The sequence below is a fragment of the Salvelinus namaycush genome, chromosome 16 (genome assembly GCF_016432855.1).
Source record: "Salvelinus namaycush isolate Seneca chromosome 16, SaNama_1.0, whole genome shotgun sequence".
Classification (NCBI taxonomy): domain Eukaryota; kingdom Metazoa; phylum Chordata; class Actinopteri; order Salmoniformes; family Salmonidae; genus Salvelinus; species Salvelinus namaycush.
The window spans coordinates 21,731,868-21,758,131 of NC_052322.1; the positions used below are offsets into that span (position 1 = coordinate 21,731,868).

At 44.3% G+C, this 26,264-nt stretch overlaps 1 protein-coding gene across 6 annotated transcripts; it reads right to left on the reverse strand.

Moving 5' to 3' along the window:
• LOC120061181 (protein phosphatase 1 regulatory subunit 12B-like) lies at positions 1-26,264 on the reverse strand. Of its 6 annotated transcripts, XM_039010783.1 has the most exons (9): positions 25,634-26,264; positions 13,993-14,009; positions 10,635-10,764; positions 10,148-10,252; positions 9,818-9,868; positions 5,446-5,650; positions 4,664-4,714; positions 4,129-4,224; positions 1-1,118 (listed from the first exon to the last, which is right to left on the reverse strand). In XM_039010783.1, exons 1-9 carry the CDS (start codon positions 25,733-25,735, stop codon positions 967-969), a joined length of 909 nt encoding a protein of 302 aa, XP_038866711.1. In that variant the 5' UTR covers positions 25,736-26,264; the 3' UTR covers positions 1-966. The 6 variants fall into 6 exon arrangements, 5 of the variants coding, with proteins under 5 accessions (XP_038866711.1, XP_038866713.1, XP_038866712.1 ...); XM_039010785.1 differs by lacking the exon at positions 4,129-4,224; XM_039010784.1 differs by lacking the exon at positions 4,129-4,224 and having other exon boundaries at positions 5,434-5,650.

The window sequence follows — 26,264 nt, forward strand, 5'->3', positions numbered from 1 at the left end:
TTATATATTTAACCATCTATAGTTTATTAAGCAAGTGATCAAACCACAGCTGTGTGTACAAGTAGAATGTCAGTATTCCGGTCTCATATAACATATACATACATGGTAAAGTTATGTCAACATAAATACTGTCTTTAAATATACGTACAGTTCATTAGACTGATAGCTGTATTGGTCTTTAAGGAAAGGCACATAAAGGCCCTTGTATGTTGTTCCCTGTGCCATCTGCATTACAAATCATGTACATGTTTCGCTTGAAAGAAAAGAAAAGAGGCTGTCCATCTTGCAACATAAGTTACTGTGTGGGCTCCAACAGTACGGTTTCATAGGATACATATTAATACTATATTGGTACAAATATAGTTGAGTATAAGTTCAAAGATTTTAAACCAAAAAATGCATAAATAAATTATTAAAATATCTAACAAATGTGACAAGTATGACATCTCAGAGACTATAGTGGACCACACTAATGAGCAGCTCAGAGAAAAGGGTCTGTGATGGAAATTGAACTACAAACCATAAAGATGAATCACATCAGAAACATTCATGGCAATGTGTAATGTTATCACTGCAATGAAAGATTATTGAAAGTAATTCCTATGAGTGCTTTTTCAGTAGTTTGAGAAAAATAAAGTTGTTTTTGCAATGCACAATGAAGCACAAAATAAATACAGTATGTTTGTGATGTACAGGTAAAATATGTGGATGTGATATTGTTTAGATTGCTGGTCTGGAGCTTCGCAGTTTACTGTACCCCAGACCAACACTCTCTTTGTGCGGACGCTATGTGCTCTTCGCACCTTTGACCTACTGGTATGAAGTGGGCCTAAGAGCATAGAGGTCAAGGGTCGAGGCAGGGGTCATCCGGATTTGGAAGGTTCCTCACCATGCCTCTGAGAACAGCTAGCAGGTAGGTGTCACTAATCACCATGGTTCAGTGTCAGGGTGGGAGGGTACCGAATGCTAATGATAGTGACACGTTGCAAGCATCAGGGAAGTGTCTGACTTTGACAGGGGGCACCACCCTCTTACTTGGACAACTTGCTGATGACACGAATCAGAGCCCCGTTCTCGTCCTTCAGTCTTTGGTTGTCTGATTTGAGCTCTGTCAAGACCTACAGGAACAGAGAGAGCAGCATTAGATTGTCATGGTAGCTTGTTCTCTATAGGGAACAGCGGTGACGCATACTGTAGACAGAAATATGTGGAAGGGACACTGCCTTGTCTATGTTCCTTCTGTTGAGGGACATTGACAGACATGATATAAACATTGTTTATCATTTTTCAGGCAAATTAGGAATGATATTCAATATTTAAATCACCAAGAACTCGTTGCTAAACGATTGAACTCTACAATCACGACATGCAAAGGGTGGACAAAAGACTAGCTTTCAGCAATGAGAGCATGCTGATACAGTATGATAGGGACATTATTTGGCGTATGGTTCTATTTGCAAACTGCGAACCGAAAGGGAGAGAGATGCAAGGCGGTCAACTTCCTCAATCTAGGTCATCTCCCACAGCATGAGTAATGATTAAAAATAGCCACAATCTTTGTCAAAATCTCCCCCATCCCCCACAGACAGTGCAGTGAACAATAACATTTTGTGCTTGCATGAAAAAGCCAACACAGACGATGATGCACTCATCTCTTCACTCCTGTTTAGTCCAGTTACCACAATTAAATAGCAACATATTGTTATGTATTATATTTGACGATGCATACTGCCAATGCCCCTGGAGAACAAGGACTGTTTGTCCTGTTCTGTCTCCGTCAAAGCTGTATGTAGTACACACACACACACACACACACACACACACACACACACACACACACACACACACACACACACACACACACACACACACACACACACACACACACACTAATGTGCACATGTTTTTTGGGCCAGTGGAAAAGGGTTTAGTGAGTTAATGGATGCCAATGAGATTACACATTCCATTCCCACATGATTGAGACAAAATGTACTAGTTTAAAATGTCAAATTTCCTGTCAGCCGCTACATTGGATACTGTAGCAAGAGGCAAACAATGAAATGTTAATCCCTACACAAGGTTCCATTGGTGACTTCGGCACTCGGCCATGCAGCAGTCTCTCAAGCACCGTCCAGACTGTTTCTGGGTTCGTTCAAGCTGTTGATTAAGTGACTCACTTGACTATACTGTAATAATAACCACTGGAGAAACGCCAGGCTGCAACCACTACTGTCCTGGTCTCTACACAGCCTAGTAATTTGCCTATGCAGCATGGCTGGAGCTCAACATAGAGTTAAAGGCAGCGGTCACAAGATTATTTAGGGAGAGGGGTTTTAGAGTCAGCAAGAGGCATTCCACATGAGTGAGAGAGGCCAAAGGTGAAGGAGTGAGAGGTGGGCGGAACCTGCCTGAGAAGAGTACAGCAGCACAGCAGCCGAGAAGGGAGGAGGTGCAGCAGGAGGAGAACCAGAAGGAGGAAGGCAGAGAAGGAGGTGTGGCTGAGGGAGAGGAGGGGTAGAGAGGTGGGGGACAGGGGGGGTTAGAGGTCCTCTGTCTCAGGCAAGGAGGCCATCTGGGAGAGCTGGGCGAGGACACGCAGCATGGCCCTGTTCTCAGCCAAGAGACGCTCATTGCCGCTCCGCAGTGCCAGAACAGGGAGGGCCTATAAACACAGGAAGATGGAGAGACAGAAAGAGAGAGCAGGGGGGCAGGCCAGTGCAAGGGAGGAGACCGAGATAAACACACGCAATCACGCACAGAGGCAGACGCACACTGAGGAGCTCCTCAATGACATTCACACAAATAGATACTGTAAAAGGAAACAAGAAAAATCTATGCAAAAGAAAAGCTAAGCACAGCAAGGAACTATCCTTAGTTTTGCTCTCCACAAACCTGGGCAGTTTTAAAAAGGCAGTGGCTGGGGAGGTGCTGTATGGATTACATAGCTTGTCAGTCATGCTGGGGTGAGAAGTGGGCAGGGGACTTTCAATATAACATTACATTTCAGCATAAGTAAGAGAGCCCAATAAGTTATAGGAAAATGGAAATGATTAATTTCCCTGGGTTCCCTGGCAAGACTGAGGTAAACATCAGGTCTGGGGATTGACGCCGTTCCTAAGGGAAACCACAGGCATGCAAGGAGGCAGCACACACAGAGACAGAGGAAAGTCGAGCCCCATGTGGCTCAGAGAGTGGCCTCAGAGGCTTCCCCTCAGCAACCCAGAGAGGAGAAGAAAGTCAGGTAGAACGGGAAGAAGTTAAGATTAGCCTGAAGGGAAGGGAAAAGCTGAGGAAAAAGGAAGAGAGAAGCCCAGTGAGGAGAAGTAGGCTAGAGAGAAAGAGAGAAGGCTAGGGAGAAAGAGATGGAGGAGATCCAGCTGCTAACACCCCAGGGCACTTTGGAGGAAACCATTTGAAGTCTGCCTTTACTCGGACTGAAAAATTCATGGATATGTCAGACTGTTCCTCTGTGCTGTCTCGGTAAGCCTTTCACAACACACTGTTCTGAAGGACCACTATTGAAAAGTTTATCTTGGAGTGGAGAGAGAGAGTAGAGAGAGGAGGGAGCCAGAGGGGTGAGATTGAGAGAGAATGCATAGTTATCCATCATGATGTTTCAACACTCTTGAACTCTTTGATATCTACCAGAGCTGACTTCACTAAGCCCTGTAGATAAATTCCCAAATGTTGCCAGAGCTGAAGTTTCAGAGGCTGACAGGAATAATCCTAGCCCTTTATTCAAAAGAAGAAAACCCAAGATCAGTGAGCCATAGGGAGTAACCAGAATTTCCACACATTGGACAGACACTGTGGCACAGGGAAAAGTGTAGAAACACACCAGTATATGTGAATAGGGGAAAAGCATGTCAGTATAATGTTGCATGTGCATATCTCTATCCCAGTGAGCAAAACTGGTTGCAATGACATCCAAGCAACCTGGTTTCTGGTTGTAATGACATTACAGCCAGCCTGCTGGGATATGACTTTACATACGTATTTGGTGTATGTACTCTAACGTGTGCAATGTGTATGTTTGTGTGCACAGACATGTGTTCATGCCCAGGTCTCTAAAGAGGTGAGGTGACAGGCAGGTGTCAATCACTTCTCCGTGGCGACCAGACCACTCACCGTCCCGTCCCCCCTCCCTGGCCCTGAGCCAGCCTGCCTCATGCTTGGGGCTCAGGGCTGGTACCCACAGCGGAAATTTCTCACTGGGGCAGCTTCCTGCTGAGGCAACATGGGGTCACAACATGGGGTCAAACATTCTGTTCCCGTCTTCCGTCTCACATCTCTGTGTCACATGCTGAGTTGTCATCCTAACCTTTGGATATTGCTAGAAGTGGTTCCGACTTACATTAGGTTCACATCTACTCAGTCCTGAATGATATCCTGCTGCTGTTTTGCTCTCCCCCTCGCTCTTTTAAATGCTAAATATGTGTAGCCTATAACAGACAGCAGGCTGTGCTGCTGGGTGTGTGACTGTAGCAGCGTGGAGTTTCTCACTCCCTTTCCTGAGCCCTGACCTTGGCAGGGGATACTCAGAATGATGCTGGGTAATGAGCCTGACATTTGGCCTACTCCCTCAACCTCACCTGTTTTCCTATAATTACCAAGCAGAGCCTTGTACTGACCTCCGCCCTTCCTGTTACAGTGGAGGCCTTACCTTGAGCTCCTCCTCCATGTCTGTTACCCTCTTCTCCAGAGCCTGTTTTTCCTGAGAAGGGTAAATGTTAGAACAGGTCGTTTGGGTCAGAATCAAAATGGATGTTAAGATTTCTACTTTTAAGTTAAGAGATATTTTTCGATTCTCACACATGATAATGAGCCCATAGTGGAATGAACATACAGAAACCAACACACTACAGTAAGATGACATGGAAGAGATCAGGAAAAAAGAGACAGATAAGGGCACAAGGCGAGACCCAAATGCAGACACAGGAGGCAGATGGTTGAGCTCCAATATTTATTACACCAAAAGGGGTAGGCAAAAGACAGGTCGGGGACAGGCGAGAGTTCATAAACCAGGTCAGAGTCCAAACAGTACCAGGGCATAGGCAGGCTCGAGGTCAGGACAGGCAGGGGTTCAGTGAACAGGTTCGAGTCCAAACAGTACCGGGGGATAGGCAGGCTCGAGGTCAGAGCAGGCAGAGTGGTCAGGCAGACGGATTCGGCGCCAGGACAGGCAAGAGTCAAAACCAGGAGGGCTAGGAAAAAACAGAGTCTGGGAAAAATAGGAGCTAGGAGAAACGCTTGTTGACTTGGCAAAACAAGACAAATTGGCACAGAGAGACAGGAAATGCAGGGATAAATGCACCGGGGACTAATGGGGGAACAGGAGACACCTGGAGGTGGGTGGAGACAATCACCAAGACAAGTGAAACAGATCAGGGCATGACAGTACCTTCCCTCTAGGGACGCCACCTGGTGTCCTACCTGGGCGCATACCTGGCTGACCGGGATTCCGGCGGTGAAAGTCGGCGATGAGGGCCGGGTCCAGGATGTCTCTAGCGGGAACCCAGCACCTCTCCTCCGGCCCGTAACCCTCCCAGTCAACCAGGTACTGTAAACCCCTGCCCCGTGGTCGAACACCCAGGAGACGTTTAACCGTGTATGCTGGATGGCCATTGATGACACGGGGGAAGGGATGGGCCTGGAGACAGAAGACAAAGGGCTGTGAGACACGCGCTTAATCCTAGACACATGGAAAGTCAGGTGAATACGGAGGGTACGGGGTTACACAAGATGGACAGCAGTGGAACTAAGGACCCTAGAGATGGGAAAAGGACCCCATGAAACGGGGGGACAGTTTGTGGGACTCCACCCGAAGGGGCAGGTCCCGAGTGGAAATCCATACCCTCTGTGGTAGCGGGGAGCTGGAGGCCGGCGGTGGTCCGCTTGTTGACGATACCTGGAGTTGGTCTTGAGAGGTGCCGCCCGAGCTCTTCTCCAGGTATGTCGACAGCAGCGGACAAACATCTGGTCAGAGGGTACGTTGACCTCCTGCTCTTGTTCTGGGAAGATTGAAGGTTGATAGCACTCAAAAGGGGAAAGTCCCGTGGCTGATTAGGGAAGGGTGTTCCGGGCATACTCCACCCAGACCAGTTGTTGGCTCCAGGTAGTGGGGTTGGTTGAGACCAGGCATCTTAGGGTGGTTTCTAAGTCCTGGTTAGCTCGCTCCGACTGGCCGTTGGATTGTGGATGGAATCCGGAGGACAGGCTGGCCGATGACCCAATAAGGGTGCAGAACGCCAGAACTGAGACAAGAACTGAGGACCTCGGTTGGAGACCATGTCCACTGGGAGTCCATGGATCCAGAAGACGTGCTGCACCATAAGCTGGGCTGTCTCCTTGGCAGAGGGTAGTTTGGGGAGAGGGATGGAATGGGCAGCCTTTGGAGAACCGGTCCAATACCGTCAGAATGACAGTGTTACCATCAGATGGAGGGAGCCCAGTGACAAAGTCCAGAGATATAGGACCAGGGACAATGAGGGACAGGTAGTGGCTGAAGGAGGCCAGAAGGAGCTTGCCGTGGAGTCTTGTTCTGAACACACTGTGCACGTAGCGAAGAAGGCAGAGATGTCAGGAACCATTGTGGGCCACCAGAAACATTGTCGAACAAAGGCTAGGATACAACGGGAACCTGGATGACAGGTCAGCCTGGAGGAATGAGCCCATTCCAGGACCATAATGAGTTAGGGACAAACAACCGGTTAGCCGGGCCCCCTTCAGGTCCAGGCTGGGAATGTTGTGCCTTGCGGACCACTGAAGCCGCAAGGCATGAGGTAGGGAGAATGGTTTCGGAGACGGAGGGTGTGGCAGAGGAACTGTATAGGCGGGAGAGGGCGTCAGGCTTCACATTTTTGGAACCTGGGCAGTAGGAAATGGTGAAGTTGAATCTGGTGAACAATAAAGCCCACCAGGCCTGCCTGGAGTTAAGGCACTTGGCTGTATGGAGATATTTCAAATGTTTATGGTCGGTCCAAACCAAGAATGGCTGTTCTGCTCCTTCCAGCAAGTGTCTCCACTCTTCCAGCTCCATCTTGACTGACAGGAGTTCTCGGTTGCCTACGTCGTAGTTCCTCTCTGCAGGATTGAGACGATGGGACAGGAAGGCACAGGGATGGAGCTTCTGGTCCTGGGCAGATCGCTGGGACAGGATGGCCCCCACTCCAACATCAGAAGCATCGATCTCTACCACAAATTGACGGGATGAATCCGGATTGACGAGGATGGGTGCTGTGGTGAACCGATGCTTCAGGTCCACGAGGTCTCTGTCAACCGCTGGAAACCATGTGAATGGTACTTTGGGAGAGGTGAGTGCAGAGAGGGGGGCCGCCAGGGTGCTGTAGCCCCGAATGAAATGGAAACGTAACTGCACCCTGGACGTAGGTTGAGGCCACTCTACCACTGCTTTCACTTTTTCACGATCCATTTGGACATTTCCATCAGCGATGACATATCCCAGAAAGGAGATTGTAGAGCGGTGGAACTCACACTTCTCGGCTTTCACGAACAATTGGTTCTCCAGGAGGTGCTGAAGGACTTGTCTCACATGAAGAACGTGTTCTTGGGCAGACCGGGAAAAAAACAGGATGTCGTCAAGGTAAACGAACACGAAGCGGTTTAGCATGTCCCGGAGCACATCGTTTACCAGAGCTTGGAAGACAGCGGGGGCATTGATGAGTCCAAATGACATGACCTGGTACTCATAATGTCCACTGGCTGTGTTAAAGGCTGTCTTCCACTCATCTCCTTCGAGTATCCAAACCAGGTGGTAGGCATTTGGAAAAATGCCCACAGTTTGGAAAAATGTTTGTCACCTGGAGAGGTTCGAAGGCCGAGGAGAGGAGTGGTAGGGGGTAACGATTCTTAACAGTAATGTCATTCAGTCCCTGGTAGTCAATGCACGGACGCAGGGTCTTGTCCTTCTTCTCCACAAAGAAAAACCCTGCGCCGGCAGGAGATGCAGACAGACGGATGCCTCCAGTAGCCAGAGAATCCTCAATGTATTCCTCCATGGGCTTGGTCTCCGGGACGGATAGAGAATATAGACGACCGCGAGGTGGTGTGGTACCTGGGAGGAGATCAATGGCACAATCATAGGATGGTGCGGGGGAAGAGAAGTAGCCCGTGGCTTACTGAAGACCTCCAGGGGGTCATGGTACTCAGTGGGGATGGCAGAGACATCCGTGGATTTGCTTACGTCCTGAGAGGATACGTCTCAAGGACGGCTGTGCCGCTTCAAGGCAATGAGAATGACAAAACGGGCTCCAACCCAGGATGGAGCTCGTGGTCCAGTCAATAACAGGACTGTGTTTCTGGAGCCAAGAAAATCCCAAAACCACAGGAACATGGGGGGAGAGAAAAAAAAGATGAGGAGGAACTGTATGGTCTCACTTTGGTTTCCTGATACCCATATACTGTATGAACGGGCACAGTGCTACGGGTGACTCTTTCAGTAGAGCGGCCGTCCAGTGCCCTTGCATCCATGCGGACAGAGAGAAGTTGAGTGGATTACTTAATTCAGAAACCATGGTAGCATCCATAAAACTTTCATCAGCCCCAAAGGCAATGAGCACCCGGAGAGACTTAGACTGGTCTCCCCACAGCAGAATCACAAAAAAAGGTGGACGGGTGATGGAAGTTAGGGGACTCCCAGTCTGGCTCACCAGAGTACTTGTACCCACTAAAAAGGGTTTCTTAACCCGGGCAAGTGGCTATATAATGTCCCGCCGCCTCCCTCCCGGGCACCGGAGAATCGAAAACCTTCCTCACTTCTGCCATTAATTCCTCCAAACTATGGCACACAGTGGATTGCTGCTCCCACACAACCGTTGCCCAGGAGAGTGCCCTTCCGGACATTAGCGCGATTAAATACGCTATCTTCGATCAGCCCGACAGGAACGAAGAGGGCTGGAGATCAAAAATGAGGGAGCACTGGGAAAGGAACGCCCGGCAGGTACCAGGATTGCCTGCATAACGCTCCGGAGGAGGTAAGCAGGGTTCTCGAGGAGCCGGGGTAGGTTGAAAAAAATCCACTAGTAGTAGGAAGGTTACTGGGTGGTTGGGAGGTCTCAGAGGTGGCGGGCTGCCTATGAGCTAACTCACTGATTTGCTCCATAATAGCCTTGAACCCTTGGTTGTGGCGTTCCGTCAGGGAACGAAGCCCTTCCAAAAGGTCCAGCAGTAGCTCCTCATGCCTCCCAATGGTGGCACAAGGGCACAATAAGGGCACAAGGTGAGACCCAAATGCAGACATAGGAGGCAGATGGTTGAGCTACGATATTTATTACACCAAAAGGGGTAGGCAAAAGACAGGTCGGGGACAGGCGAGAGTTCATAAGCCAGGTCACAGTCCAAACAGTATCAGGGGATAGGCATGCTCGAGGTCAGGACAGGCAGAGTGGTCAGGCAGGCGGATTCGGCGCCAGGACAGGCAAGGGTCAAAACCAGGAGGGCTAGGATAAAACAGAGACTGGGAAAAATAGGAGCCAGGAGAAACATTGGTTGACTTGGCAAAACATGACAAACTGGCACAGAGAGACAGGAAACACAGGGATAAATACACCGGGGACTAATGGGGAAAACAGGAGACACCTGGAGGTGGGTGGAGACAATCACCAAGACAGGTGAAACAGATCAGGGTGTGACGAGATAAGAAAAAAAGAGGAGAGTGAAAGAAAATGTTGACGTCAAGCTGTCAGGATTGAAAGAGAATTGGAGTGGTGAAATCAAGTAGATGAGGCAGATGAGGCAGATGGCTTCGTGAAAAAAAAGAAAAAGAGGCCCTCAAGATTTTAGAATAAGTGATAAATACCCTTTTTTCTGATTCAAGTACAGTGGATCTTTCAGCTATTCTGTCCTGTTTCTGTAAGACAGAGTGGCACTGTTATCACAAAGTGAAAAAAATAATGCAGTGGGTTGATTTAAAATGGGATAAAACTGAATTTGAAATACAGTATGTTTGAAAACTTCGTAGGGGGTACACTGGTTCATTCTCTAATCATCTTGCGGTTGCTTTGAACAATGTATTGCTAAAATGCAATATGCATGTTGTTGAGACGTGTGAACTAGACTGAACTTAATTAAGATAGTCTACAGATGGCTATACAGGACAGTGTCAGTGTTGTGTGCAGTATTACTGTACCTGGTTGACTTTGTCCAGCTGGGAGCGGATCTTGGTCAGCTCGTGTTTGCTGTCATCCAGCCGGGACTTGAGCTTGTCATTCTCTGCCAAGGCGTCTTCATACATCTGAAAGAGGACAAACCAAACGGTTAATACTTATGCCACATTTGTCCTATGATAGTCCAGCTCTGCACCAGGTGAATCAAAACTGTCATCAAGGCAAAGGGTGGTTACCTTGAAGAATCTCAAATATAAAACATATTTTGATTCGTTTAACACTTTTTTGGTTACTACATGATTCCATATGTGTTAGTTCATAGTTTTGATGTCTACAATGTAGAAAAATAGTAAACAATTTAGAAAAACCCTTGAATGAGTAGGTGTTTCCAAACTTCTGACTGGTACTGTGTTTCTTTTATTTTTTATACCGGTTGGTCTTGTTAAGATAATAAAATACATTTTTCAGAGCAATCTTCTGCTTCCCTTCTGGGTTCTACAGTAGGCCTACCTTCTTGTAGTCCCTGGGGCTGGTGTCATCCTCCTGCTTGTTCAATGCTGCCAGTCTGGTCTCCCTCCGTGTGTAGGAGCTGGTTCTGCCCAGGGGTTCAGCCTTGCTGTCCCCACCACCAGAGTCCAACCTGGGAGGAAGACGGAAGCACACCTCCTTGAGTGGGTGGTTTACAACATCCAGCAACACAGCTGACATTGCAACAGTGTTGAAACACTGACATTCATGAAACAAACACTGTTGAAACATTGACATAGAGAAATCTATTTGGAGTGCTGTATGTACAGTACCAGTTAAAAGTCTGGACACAGCTACTCATTCAAGGGTTTTTCTTTATTTTTACTGTTTTCTACATTGTAGAATAATAACTTCTTATGGCTGCAAGCCCGACGTCGGTACACTTATGACAACAGCCAGCTCAAGTGCAGGGCGCGAAATTCAAAATATATATTTTTTTAATATTTAACTTTCACACATTAACAAGTCCAATACAGCATATGAAAGGTACACATCTTGTGAATCCAGCCAACATGTCCGATTTTTAAAATGTTTTACAGGGAAGACACAATATGTAAATCTATTAGCTAACCACGTTAGCAAAAGACACCACTTTTTTTACTCCACCAGTTTTTTACTCCATCAGTAGCTATCACAAATTCGACCAAATAAAGATATAAATAGCCACTAACCAAGAAACAACTTCATCAGATGACAGTCTGATAACATATTTATTGTATAGCATATGTTTTGTTAGAAAAATGTGCATATTTCAGGTATAAATCATAGTTTACATTGCAGCTACAATCAGAAATTGCACCGAAAGCAGCCATAAAACTTACAGACACCAACGTCAAATACCTAATTACTCATCATAAAACATTTCTGAAAAATACATAGTATACAGCAAATGAAAGACAGGCATCTTGTGATTCCAGCCAATATTTCCGATTTATTAAGTGTTTTACAGCGAAAACAAAATGTAGCGTTATATTAGCTTAGCACAATAGCCAGAAACACTTGGGCGCCGACGACTAGTTCACATCTACGACAGATATATGAAATAGCATCATAAAATGTTTCTTACTTTTGCTGATCTTCCATCAGAATGTTGGACAAGGTGTCCTTTGTCCAGAACAGTCGTTGTTTGGATTTAGAACGGCAACTTTCCCTCTTCATTTAGCACGCGCACTAGCCAAGTGGCACGGATCTCTCCATCGTCAACAAAGTCAGAGAACGGAACACGGCAAAACTCCCGAAAAAATTTCAATAATCTGATTAAACTATATTGAAAAAACATACTTTATGATGATATGGTCACATGTATCAAATAAAATCAGAGCCGGAGATAGTAGTCGTCCATAACGGCAGCTAAACAGAAGGCAATCCCACTGTCCACCTCGCGCTCCCAAGAGTTCCGGAAATGAGGGACACGTCATACAAAGAGCTTGTATTCCAATTCAGACCAAGATAAACACGAAATTTCTTCTCTCACAGCCTCTTGACATCCAGGGGAAGGTGTATGAAGTGCACGTATACTCTTACGTATCATGCCCATGTATAGGCAGGAAGTAGAACAGAGCATCGATTTCAGACTTTCCACTTCCTGGTCAGGAAGTTTGTGCCAAATGAGTTCTGTTTGACTCACAGATATAATTCAAACGGTTTTAGAAACTAGAGAGTGTTTTCTATCCAATAGTAATAATAATATGCATATTGTACAAGCAAGAATTGAGTACGAGGCCGTTTGAAATGGGCACCTTTAATCAGAGCTACTCAATACTGCCCCTGCAGCCATAAAAAGATAAGGAAGACATCAAAACTATGGAATCATGTAGTAACCAAAAAAGTGTTAAACAAATCAAAATATATTTTATATTTGAGATTCTTCAAAGTAGCCAGCCTTTGCCTTGACGACAGCTTTGCACACTATTGGCATTCTCTCAACCAGCTTCATGAGGTAGTCACATGGAATGCATTTCAATTAACAGGTGTGCCTTGTTAAAAGTTAATTTGTGGAATTTCTTTCTTTCTTAATGCATTTGAGCCAATCAGTTGTGTTGTGACAAGGTAGGGTTGGTATACAGAAGACAGCCCTATTTGGTAAAAGACCAAGTCCATATTATGGCAGGAACAGCTCAAATAAGCAAAGAGAAACGACAGTCCATCATTACTTTAAGTTATGAAGGTCAGTCAATACAGAACATTTCAAGAACTTTAAAATGTTTCTCAAAGTGCAGTCGCAAAAACCATCAAGCGCTATGATGAAACTGGCTCTCATGAGGACCACCACAGGAAATAAAGAGCCAGAGTTACCTCTGCTGCAGAGGACAAGTTCATTAGAGTTACCAGCCTCAGAAATTGCAGCCCAAATAAATGCTTCACAGAGTTCAAGTAACAGACACATCTCAACATCAACAGTTCAGAGGAGACTGCATGAATCGGGCCTTCATGGTCGAATTGCTGCAAAGAACCACTACTAAAGGACACCAATAATAAGAAGAGACTTGCTTGGGCCAAGAAACATGAGTAATGTACATTAGACCGGTGCAAATCTGTCCTTTGGTCTGATGAGTCCAAATTTGAGATTTTTGGTTCAAAACCCTATGTCTTTGTGAGATGCAGAGTAGGTGAACGGATGATCTCTGCATGTGTGGTTCCCACCGTGAAGCATAGAGGAGGTGGTGTGATGGTGCTTTGCTGGTGACATTGTTGCTGATTTATTTAGAATTCAAGGCACACCAGCATGGCTAACACAGCATTCTGCAGCGATATGCCATCCCATCTGATTTGCACTTAGTAGGACTATCATTTGTTTTTGAACAGGACAATGACCCAACACACCTCCAGGCTGTGTAAGGGCTATTTGACCAAGAAGGAGAGTGATGGAGTGCTGCATCAGATGACCTGGCCTCCACAATCACCCGACCTCAACCCAATTGAGATGGTTTGGGATGAGTTGGACCACATAGTGAAGGTAAAGCAGCCAACAAGTGCTCAGCATATGTGGGAACTCCTGAAAAGCATTCCAGGTGAAGCTGGTTGAGAGGATGCCAAGAGTGTGCAAAGCTGTCATCAAGGCAAAGGGTGGCTACTTTGAAGAATCTAAAATCTAAAATATATTTTGATTTGATTAACACCTTTTTGGTTTCTACATGATTCCATATGTGTTATTTCATAGTTTTGATGTCTTCACTATTATTCTACAATGTAGAAAATAGTAAAAAATAAAGAAAAACCCTTGAAGGAGTGGATATGTCCAAACTTTTGACTGGTTCTGTATATCTCATGAGCTAAAAAACAAAAATAGCTATCAGATTTAGAAGAATGCAAGAGAAGGAATATCTAAATCTGTACATACCTTGATGCCCTGTCATGCTGAAAAAGAACAGAGAAAAGTAAAGTCAGAAACGTAATCACAAACAGCTTTTACTGTATGAAATCAATCTGAGACATTTCCATTGTATGAAGTATCAACCAGAGACTAAAATATTTTCCATTAGGACACCATGCAAAGAAAAAGAGAACCTTTGTAACATCTAAGCCACATTGTGTTCAGATGCCTTGTGTCCCAAAGGACAGGGATTGCATAGGCCTACACAAGTGATCTGCTTGTGATATATCATTCACCGGGACCCTGCATGCTCTTCTCTCCTTCTCTGGCACATAGGTCATCCTTCTCCAGTAAGCCCTGTTAATCTTTCAGTGAGTGTTTGCCATGCAGATGCCTGCAGCGCAGAGTTGACATCATGTCGCTAAAGGTCCCAGTTTACTGGGTGACAGACTCCAAGTGATGACCTCAGGGTATCAGCCATATCATAATGTCTGTGTCTCAAATAGCACCCTATTCCCTATTTAGTGCACTGCTTTTGACCAGAGCCCTATGGGGATGTAGGGAATAGGATACCATTTGGGACACATACTGGCTTGGCGTGATCTGGTCCTGACTATATGACTGCATGGCTGCCCAGGCCTGACCGGAGGTGTTTACTGCCTTTCAGTTGGTTAATTGCGTACGGATATTAGCCATTTACTTGAATAAAGTGTAAAGTCTAGAATATGTCCGGTCCAACATGTTTATCTTTAGTTTCCATCTGTGCTCTCTGTTCTTAGTGAGGAAGGCATCAAATATGGTTGTCTGCACTCAATAATGACTAGGCCTATCAACACTATGTTCAAATTAAATCAAATCTTATTGCTCACGTACACAGTTAGTAAGTGTTATTGCAGGTGCAGTGAAATGCTTATGTTTCTAGTTCCTATCAATCCATACAGTAAATGTCAAACAAGCACCAAAGACATACTGTATATATTTTTTATATACAGATGAAGTCGGAAGTTTACATACAATTATGTTGGAGTCATTAAAACTCGTTTTTCAACCACTCCACAAATGTATTGTTAACCAACTATAGTTTTGGCAAGTCGGTTAGGACATCTACTTTGTGCATGACACAAGTAATTTTCCAACAATTGCTTACAGACAGATTATTTCACTTATAATTCACTGTATCACAATTCCAGTGGGTCAGAAGTTTACAGACACTAAGTTGACTGTGCCTTCAAACAGCTTGGAAAATTCCCAAAAATTAAATCATGGCTTTAGAAGCTTCTGATAGGCTAATTGACATCATTTGAGTCAATTGGAGGTGTACCTGTGTATGTATTTCAAGGCCTACCTTCAAACTCAGTGCATCTTTGCTTGGCATCATGGGAAAATAAAAATAAATCAGCAAAGACCTCCACAAGTCTGGTTCATCCTTGGGAGCAATTTCCAAATGCCTGAAGGTTCCATGTTCATCTGTACAAACAATAGTAAGCAAGTATAAACACCATGGGACCACGCAGCCGTCATACCGCTCCGGAAGGAGATGCGTTCTGTCTCCTAGAGATGAACGTACTTTGGTGCGAAAAGTGCAAATCAATCCCAGAACAACAGCAAAGGACCTTGTGAAGATGCTGGAGGAAATAGGTACAAAAGTATCTATATTCACAGTAAAACGAGTCCTATATCGGCATAACCTGAACGGCCGCTCAGCAAGGAAGAAGCCACTGCTCCAAAACAGCCATAAAAAAGCCAGACTACGGTTTGCAACTGCACATGGGGACAAAGATCGTACTTTCTGGAGAAATGTCCTCTGGTCTGATGAAACAAAAATAGAACTGTTTGGCCATAATGACCATCGTTATGTTTGGAGTAAAAAGTGTGATGCTTGCAAGCCGAAGAACACCATCCCAACCGTGATGCACGGGGGTGGCAGCATCATGTTGTGGGGGTGCTTTGCTGCAGGAGGGATTGGTGCACTTCACAAAATAGATGGCATCATGAGGCAGGAAAATTATGTGGATATATTGAAGCAACATCTCAAGACATCAGTCAGGAAGTAAAAGCTTGGTCGCAAATGAGCATACTTCCAAAGTTGTGACAAAATGGCTTATCGACAACAAAGTCAAGGTATTGGAGTGGCCATCACAAAGCCCTGACCTGAATCCTATAGAAAATGTGTGGGCAGAACTGAAAAAGCATGTGCGAGCATGGAGGCCAACAAACCTGACTCAGTTACACCAGCTCTGTCAGGAGGAATGGGCCAAAATTCACCCAACTTATTGTGGGAAGCTTGTGGTAGGCTACCCGAAACGTTTGACCCAAGTTAAACAATTTAAAGGCAATGCTACCAAATACTAATTGAGTGTATGTAAACTTCTGACCCACTGGGAATGTGATGATAGAAATCAAATCTGAAATAAATCATTCTCTCTACTATAATTCTGACATTTCATGTTCTTAAAATAAAGTGGTGATCCTAACTGACCTAAGACAGGCAATTTTTAAATTAAATGTCAGGAATTGTGAAAAACTGAGTTTAAATGTATTTGGCTAAGGTGTATGTAATGTCCGACTTTAACTGTATATAAATAGTATGCCAAAATATTTAAAGTGACCAGTGTTCATGACTATGTACATAGAGCAGTAGTCATTAAGGTGCAGGGTAGAGTACCTGATTTTAGCCGGCTAGTGACAGTGACTAAGGGGCAGAGTAGGGTAGGGTGCTGGGCTGAGAGTCGATAGGCATGCCCCAAGGTTGCTGATCCTTGATAAGTGCACATTATGACATGACACGATACAGAGAACATTTTGAAATTGTGAAAAAGAGAGAGCGATAAAAAGAGAGAGGGATCAAAAGAGGGAGAGACAGGACAGAGTGTGATATCCTTGTGATGTCTGGACAGATCTCATGTTCTCTTGCATTCTTTGAGATTTGGAGCTGTTCTCCTGCCTGGGAAAGAGAGCCTTTCAAACACTTACAAAGAGATCAGCTTATTCCCGGATCTATACTTTGTGGAACCACTCTGGATGACACTCTGGTCTGTCAGTGTTGGGGAAGCTACTCTGAAAATATAGTTTACCAAGCTACCAATTACTTCACACTGGAAGAAGTTGAGCTATAAAGCTACAGAGAAATATAGTTTAGAAAGCTAAAGCTACTTTGAAAAAGTAGTTGATTACATCAAAACTAACTGGTGAAAATGTATCATATCTAAATCTGAAACCTTGTTTAATAAGTGCATTACAGTTCACCATTCAAATACTGCAGATTCCTTTTGTATGGATAGCTGCATGTGATATTGCACTGTTGTTTAGTTTAGTTTATCAGGATCCCCATTAGCTATTGCACATGCACCAGCTACTCTATCGGGGGTCCACAGAAAAACAAAATACATTACAGAGTACAGAACAGTTATAGACAAGAACAAAATAAGAATAACATTACATACTAAGTTAAATAAGAGTTATATATTGTCGAGACAACAAGAATACTATTTACACACTATTCATTTATACATATTAATATAATTTTACACAGTACAGTTAATGAGATCTCTAGAAAGACAAGAGGCCCTGTTATACAATATGTTTTTTTAAAGCTACAGTTTGCTGTGAGTCTATGCAGGACAAACCCAAGAGCAGAAGCAGACCTAAGTGCCTGGTCTTTATTTGGAGGCTCATACACTGTAACATCCACATGGAGGGGAGGTAAATTCAAGGCGCACCATGAGAGAGCGTCCTCTCCTCTGTGAATGTTTATACAGCACTGCCAAAGCTGCCTGGCCTTATGTGGTCATGTCTTCGACTCCATCCAGCCTCATCTCCATCCAGGGACAGAGGGACCCCAGTGACATCTGATGAAGAAGGGCCAAGGATGAGAGGGCCAGGATGACTGCTCTGATGAACTATACAGGATAAAACACTAACACTGGGTGATCTCATGTCTTTGACAATCTATCTACAGTTTCACTGACAGGCAGCTCACTTGAGTCTCACTTGAGGCTAGAATTAGTATCCAAACAGACATATTTTCTCACTTTTGATGTGAAACCTTCTCAGTTGCGTTACACCTAAGACATACTGTATAAGACTTATGAAACCTATCAGCTCATTATGTAACTGCTGGAATAAGTTTAAGGGTACTTAAGAGTGCTAATTTGTACTGAACTAATAGTAAAGGAATTTGGGCTTTGAGCAACAAGTCTCCATAAATATTCTTACACTGTGAATAATGGCACTAGTCATTTCCAGGTACCTCCTGGAGCTGGCTTGGAGATAGCAGGGGTACCCAAATCAGTACCACAGTTTGGGAAACACTAATCTAGGTCATGCAGAAACATCCATTGTGACATTTCTAAATCTCCTTCTATTTTAGCTCCGTTAGCCTTATAGTGAGCGGGCCAGAGGCTCGGGGATCAGACATGTGGGACCTATTTCACAGATTAATGAATTACAGAGATGAATTTCCCCAATGTTTTTTCCCCAGAGCTAATCAAAAATTCTTGCCAAGTTAATTTATTTCTAATTCTTTTACAATGTGTATGCATCCTGAAACATTGTAAATGAACATAGTCAAACAGTGATGTGGGCTTTGATCTCACCTAAAAACATCTGGGTTCCTTAGCATTGGGCCAAAACGCTGCAAGACTTTGTAGTGGGGCCGAGCGGCTATGGAAATGGGCAGTAGAAGTGCCTCAGGATGCAGTGAGTTTAGGGATGCAACCTACACTGTGTTCTGAGTTATCTAGCAGAACCTTATAGAGTAACAAAGAGATATATGATGGGACCCTGATGGCACTGCGCCTGGTCAAAGTCCTCTCTCTCTATTTATATAAAAAGAATCAGAATCTGCATGGGACTCCATAAGCCATGTAAGGCCTAACAGATGCCTGGGGAGACATTCCAACAGGGTAGAAATAACAACACAACCTTAGATTGATGAACTGCACTGTGGGTTCTCTGTAAACACACAGCCAATGGATTTACAACTCGTCACGACCAACCAGCACACAGAGGGTCTGCTGCTGTACAGTACACATGCTGGGGGTTGACTGGGCTGCTGTGGAGGGTCACTCCTTAGTACACTCCCTACAGTCCCTTCAGAAAGTATTCACACGCCTTGACTTTTTCCACATTTTGTATTGTTACAAAGTGGGATTAAATAAACAATGATATATATATTTTAAACAATACAAAACTTACACATACAAACGACAGCATACAAACACATACAAACATCAATGACATCACCCTACCCAGACCCACCTACTCACACCCCCATCTCCAGCGCCCGCATCACTCTCTGCCACATGGCCTCAAACTGCACCATTTTGTTTCTCTCACTGTACCCTCATATGCCATGTCTTTTAATATGCAGATTGATTCAAAGTAAATGTACGTTGTAATTCTTCTCACAGACAACTTTCTAACTCTGCCCATAGCTTTTGGACTTTAAAGCATTCCCTAAAGGCATAGATTATTGAGTCATTGTTAGTTTTACACTTAAGACATGGCTGTGCTGTACAATTTGTGAATGTTGTCCCTTGTATAATAAATTCTAGATATAAGTTTATACTGGAATAATCGTACATTTTAGTGAACTGTAATTCCGTTAGTTATGTTCCTAATTCCAATATCAGATCATTTTAAATCTTGGTTCCAATTGTTAATATTTTTTCCTAAGCGACTGTCAGTTGGATAGGCTCTGCAAGGTTTTGTATATCTTACCTATCATATGAATATCCTTTTCTGACTCAAATAGGATTCTCTCAAGATTGCTCTGATGTCCAAAAGATTACAAATCAACATTTTGTGATATTAAACTTTTAAGTTGCATGTATTTAAAAATATCTACATCTACATCTATATAATGGAAATAATTGTATGTCCTATTACCCTCATAATATATGGTTTCTATGCCTTCCATGCATGCTTAACATTTATTTGATTGTCATTTTTTGTCAACGATCTAAACAAAATACAAATGTCAAACATTTAAACATTTAACATTTATTTTTAATTAATGGAAAATAAAAAACGAATATATATATTGATTATATAAGTATTCAATACATGTTAGAATCTCTTTTGACAGCAATTACGGCTCTGAGTCTTTCTGGTTAAGTCTCTAAGAGCTTTGGACACCTGGATTGTACAATATTTGCCCATTATTCTTAAAAAATGTCTTCAAGCTCTGTCAAATTGGTTGTTAGACAGACATTTTCAAGTCTTGCCATAGATTTTCAAAATGATTTAAGTGAAAGCTGTAACAATGCCACTCAGGAACATTCAATGGTGTCTTGGTAAGCAACTCCAGCGTATATTTGGCCTTGTGTTTTAGGTAATTGTCCTGCTGAAAGGTGAATTTATCTTCCAGTGTCTGTTGGAAAGCAGAGTGAACCAAGTTTTCCTCTAGGATTTTGCCTGTGCTTAGCTCTGTAGTCCTTGCCGATGTTCAAGCATACCCATAACATGATGCAGCTACCACCATGCTTGAAAATATGAAGAGTTGTACTCAGTGATGTGTTGTGTTTGCCCCAAACATAAGGCTTTGTACTTCTACCATGTGTCTACATCTGCATTGCTTGCTGTTTGGGGTTTTAGGCTGGGTTTCTGTATAGCATGTTGTGACATCAGCTGATGTTAAAAGGGCTTTATAAATACATTTGATTGATTGAAATGTGATTGTATTCAGGACAAAGTTAATTTCTTTGCCACATTGTTCGCAGTACTTTAGTGCCTTATTGCAAAAAGGATGCATGTTTTGAAAATTTAATTTAGCATTTTTCTCTGTCTTTTATATTAGTATTGTGGAGTAATTACAATGTTGTTGATCCATCCTCAGTTTTCTCCTATCACAGCCATTAAACTCCGCAACTGTTTTAAAGACACCATTGCCCTCGTGGTGAAATCCCTGAGCGGTTTCCTTCCTCTCCGGCAACTGAGTTAGGAAGGGTGCCTGTATATTTGTAGTGACTGGGTTTTTGATAGACCATTCAAAGTGTAATTAATAACTGCACCATATTCAAATGGATATTCAATGTCTGCTTTAAAAAAAATCCATCTACCAATAGGTGCCCTTCTTTGCAAACAACTGGAAAACGTCCCTGGTCTTTGTGGTTGAATATGTGCTTGAAATTCACCACTCGACTGAGGTACCTTACAGATAATTGTATGTGTGGGGTACAGAGATGGGGTAGTCATTTAAAAATCATGTTAAAAACTATTAGTGCACACAGAGTGAGTCCATGCATCTTATTGTGTTACTTGTTATTAAGGACATTTTTACTCCTGAACTTATTTATGCTTGCCATAACAAAATGGTTGAATTCTTATTGACCCAATAATTTGTATTTATTTTGTAAACATTTCTAAAAACATAATTAGACTTTGACAATATTCGGATATTGTGTGGAGATCAGTGACACAAAATCTAAATGTAATCAATTTAAAATTCAGGCTGTAACACAACAAAATGTGGAAAAGTCAAGGTGTGTGAATACTTTCTGAAGGCAATGTATATAAACACTCCACAGTTACCATCACTCCCCCCTACACACTATCTATGCTTTATAATCAGCTCCCGCCCTGTCCCAGCCCTGATGCAAAGCCTATCAGAGCGAGGCTGTGCTTAATGTTATTGCTCTGCAAAGTGTTTCATTTCTTGAAAGACCGCTTTAATGGTCAGCCCCCTCCTCTCTCTTCTTCTCACCTCTTATCCCCGAGGCTGGCTGCCTGGACTCTTGCCCGTTCACCCGCCTGGAAAATATGAGTGAGTTCCACCCTACCGGAATGACCATAGGCTACTGTACTGTACACATAACCATAAAAGCCTATGCTGCTTTTCCAGCTATTCACTGCAGATCTCTCCTGTTTCTGGCCATAATTTAGGAAATTACTGATAAGAGTAAGCAACTAAAGTACCTCCCCATTTTGGCTTATTATTCTCACTTGGAAGACTTCTCCTCGTCTAAGTACTGAGAGGCGTCAGGACTTCTGGCCAAATTTCCGCTCTTGTCCAAAGTTTGACATTAAGCATTTCCTCTGAGGAGGCAGATGTGTTTGCTTGTTTACAGTCAAGGCCTGTAGCTTAATGTCTGCTGCTTTGCTGCACACAACAAAACATCACCCTTGGCAGAGAGAAATGCACCAAGTTTTCATCATAAACAATGAGGAGAGTTCTAAACATATCACACCATGCCACTTCCAGTCGCTTTTTATGTGCACTTTTTTCTCCCAGGAAAATATTGCAAATATGTCTTCTTTCTGTGTTGACATCATGGAAACTTCATGCCTGAGCTCCAGAGCTTTGGAATTCTCCTGACAGTATTGGGAGACCGTGACACTGTTAGTACTGTGGTAGTGGATGGCCATGATACTATACTGTCAGTACTGTGGTAGTGGAGGGCCATGATACTATACTGTCAGTACTGTTGTAGTGGAGGGCCATGATACTCTACTGTCAGTACTGTGGTAGTGGAGGGGCATGATACTCTACTGTTAGTACTGTGGTAGTGGAGGGCCATGATACTCTACTGTTAGTACTGTGGTAGTGGAGGGGCATGATACTCTACTGTCAGTACTGTGGTAGTGGAGGGGCATGATACTATACTGTCAGTACTGTGGTAGTGGAGGGCCATGATACTATACTGTCAGTACTGTGGTAGTGGAGGGGCATGATACTATACTGTCAGTACTGTGGTAGTGGAGGGCCATGATACTCTACTGTTAGTACTGTGGTAGTGGAGGGCCATGATACTCTACTGTTAGTACTGTGGTAGTAGAGGGCCATGATACTATACTGTCAGTACTGTGGTAGTGGAGGGCCATGATACTCTACTGTCAGTACTGTGGTAGTGGAGGGCCATGATACTCTACTGTCAGTACTGTGGTAGTGGAGGGCCATGATACTCTACTGTCAGTACTGTGATAGTGGAGGGCCATGATACTCTACTGTCAGTACTGTGGTAGTGGAGGGCCATGATACTCTACTGTCAGTACTGTGGTAGTGGAGGGCCATGATACTCTACTGTCAGTACTGTGATAGTGGAGGGCCATGATACTCAACTGTCAGTACTGTGGAAGTGGAGGGGCATGATACTCGACTGTCAGTACTGTGGAAGTGGAGGGCCATGATACTATACTGTCAGTACTGTGGTAGTGGAGGGCCATGATAATATACTGTCAGTACTGTGGTAGTGGAGGGCCATGATAATATACTGTCAGTACTGTGGTAGTGGAGGGCCATGAAACTCTACTGTCAGTACTGTGGTAGTGGAGGGCCATGATAATATACTGTCAGTACTGTGGTAGTGGAGGGCCATGAAACTCTACTGTCAGTACTGTGGTAGTGGAGGGGCATGATACTATACTGTCAGTACTGTGGTAGTGGAGGGCCATGATAATATACTGTCAGTACTGTGGTAGTGGAGGGCCATGAAACTCTACTGTCAGTACTGTGGTAGTGGAGGGCCATGATACTCTACTGTCAGTACTGTGGTAGTGGAGGGGCATGATACTATACTGTCAGTACTGTGGAAGTGGAGGGGCATGATACTCAACTGTCAGTACTGTGGAAGTGGAGGGCCATGATACTCTACTGTTAGTACTGTGGTAGTGGAGGGGCATGATACTATACTGTCAGTACTGTGGAAGTGGAGGGCCATGATACTCTACTGTTAGTACTGTGGTAGTGGAGGGCCATGAAACTCTACTGTCAGTACTGTGGAAGTGGAGGGGCATGATACTATACTGTCAGTACTGTGGAAGTGGAGGGGCATGATACTCAACTGTCATTACTGTGGCTGTGGAGGGGCATGATACTATACTGTCAGTACTGTGGAAGTGGAGGGGCATGATACTCTAATGTCAGTACTGTGGTAGTGGAGGGGCATGATACTATACTGTCAGTACTGTGGTAGTGGAGGGCCATGATACTATACTGTCAGTACTGTGGTAGTGGAGGGGCATGATACTATACTGTCAGTGCTGTGGTAGTGGAGGGCCATGATACTCTACTGTCAGTACTGTGGTATTGGAGGGGCATGAAACTCTACTGTCAGTACTGTGGTAGTGGAGGGGAATTATACTATACTGTCAGTACTGTGGTAGTGGAGGGCCATGATACTCGACTGTCAGTACTGTGGAAGTGGAGGGGCATGATACTCGACTGTCAGTACTGTGGTAGTGGAGGGGCATGATACTCGACTGTCAGTACTGTGGTAGTGGAGGGCCATGATACTCGACTGTCAGTACTGTGGAAGTGGAGGGGCATGATACTATACTGTCAGTACTGTGGTAGTGGAGGGGCATGATACTATACTGTCAGTACTGTGGTAGTGGAGGGCCATGATACTCGACTGTCAGTACTGTGGTAGTGGAGGGGCATGATACTCTAATTTCAGTACTTTGGAAGTGGAGGGGCATGATACTCGACTGTCAGTACTGTGGTAGTGGAGGGGCATGATACTATACTGTCAGTACTGTGGTAGTGGAGGGCCATGATACTCTACTGTCAGTACTGTGGAAGTGGAGGGCCATGATACTATACTGTCAGTACTGGGTAGTGGAGGGCCATGATACTCTACTGTCAGTACTGGGTAGTGGAGGGCCATGATACTCTACTGTTAGTACTGTGGTAGTGGAGGGCCATGATACTCTACTGTCAGTACTGTGGTAGTGGAGGGCCATGATACTCTACTGTCAGTACTGTGGTAGTGGAGGGCCATGATACTCTACTGTCAGTACTGTGGTAGTGGAGGGCCATGATACTCTACTGTCAGTACTGTGGTAGTGGAGGGCCATGATACTCTACTGTTAGTACTGTGGTAGTGGAGGGCCATGATAGTTAAGCACCTGTCTCCATTACTTCCATCTGAAAACCGACTTTTATGGTTGACATCTTTTCTTCTTGTGCTTTTTTATTATTTAAATGAGCATATTCCACTGTGGCTCTGTGCTACCAAGGCAGAGGCAATACCAATAAATAATCAGGTAATAAATAACACATCAATAAACGTCAATCATATCAGTTAATAAGACACTGTGAAAAACAACAGGAAATCACAAATGGAATGTTTCAATACCTAAATATTTTCCAGGCTATGCTGCCAGGTGCCCTGTGCTTCCGAAGCAGCGCAGATTCTCCCCATTCCCATCTCTCTCTTTCAAGGGTTGTGCAACAGTCAGGTGGTTGGCACAGTGACATGTTCGGTCATGGGTTAAGGAGCCTCCAGAGCACAGACCTAAATACATCTAATCTACAGAGAAGCCTTTTTTCTCTCTATGAGCAACAGATCAAATGAGTCTGGATGATATATCAGATACTAACACCCACGTAATGTCAGGTGTTTTTTTTTTTAGGCTTAACATAGAGTCACATTGGATCAGCACACTAGAGGTGACAATTACAGTAAGAGCTGGGAGTAAACCGGCCACAACATAATCAGCATTTAAGAGCCTTTGATAACCAAGGCACCCGCCCGTCCGCCCGCCCGCACGCACAAACGCACACACGCACGATTAGGGACTATCAGTGATACTTAAATAGAATTCGTAGGAATTCAAACTAGCAGAGAACACTCGTTTCTACAGTTCAAATAAGATTCAAGCGGAAACAGTGGCTACAGAAACTACTCTGAGGATCCGACAAGAGAGGTAACAGTTGGTGTCTTACTCTGAAGTTCTTGGCCGTGGGAGAGGGTGAGGAGGGTGGTGAGTCTGACAGAGACTTCCTAGTCCTGGACAGCTCCTTGGTGCGCGGGTACATAGATGACATCTCCACACTCTACCCAGGACACAGACGCAGGTCCGGTCAAGCCTCTACAGTACCGTCCACAGACAGAGGCTTCCAATCCAGAACAGAGGCACAGATCCACAGACTGTGGCTGCTGCTGCGCTTAGCCTCACCGGGATCCTGACCAACAGGTGTATACGTGTATGAGGAGTCCTGATCCACAGTCCAGAGGGCTGGAGAGAGAGACTGCTGCTAACTCTGGAATTATTTCTGCTGATATGAACTCCCCCTCTCTTCCTCCTCAAAGTGTAGACAGCAAAACAATCATTAGACAAGAATGAAAACAACCAAAATAACTTTCTCCTCTTAACTCGTACAACTCCTACAAACACACGCACCTCTGTTTCACTCAAGAGGTAGACTAATCAACTTAGTTGAGGATTGTTAGACCACAGCGTCAGCACTCCGAGACCCTGTTGTACATCAAAGTCCTCGCACCCAAAGACAAACCCAACCACAGTGAAACGTTTGTTCCAGATGATCTCGCTTCCCATGTTTCTCTAAATATTCA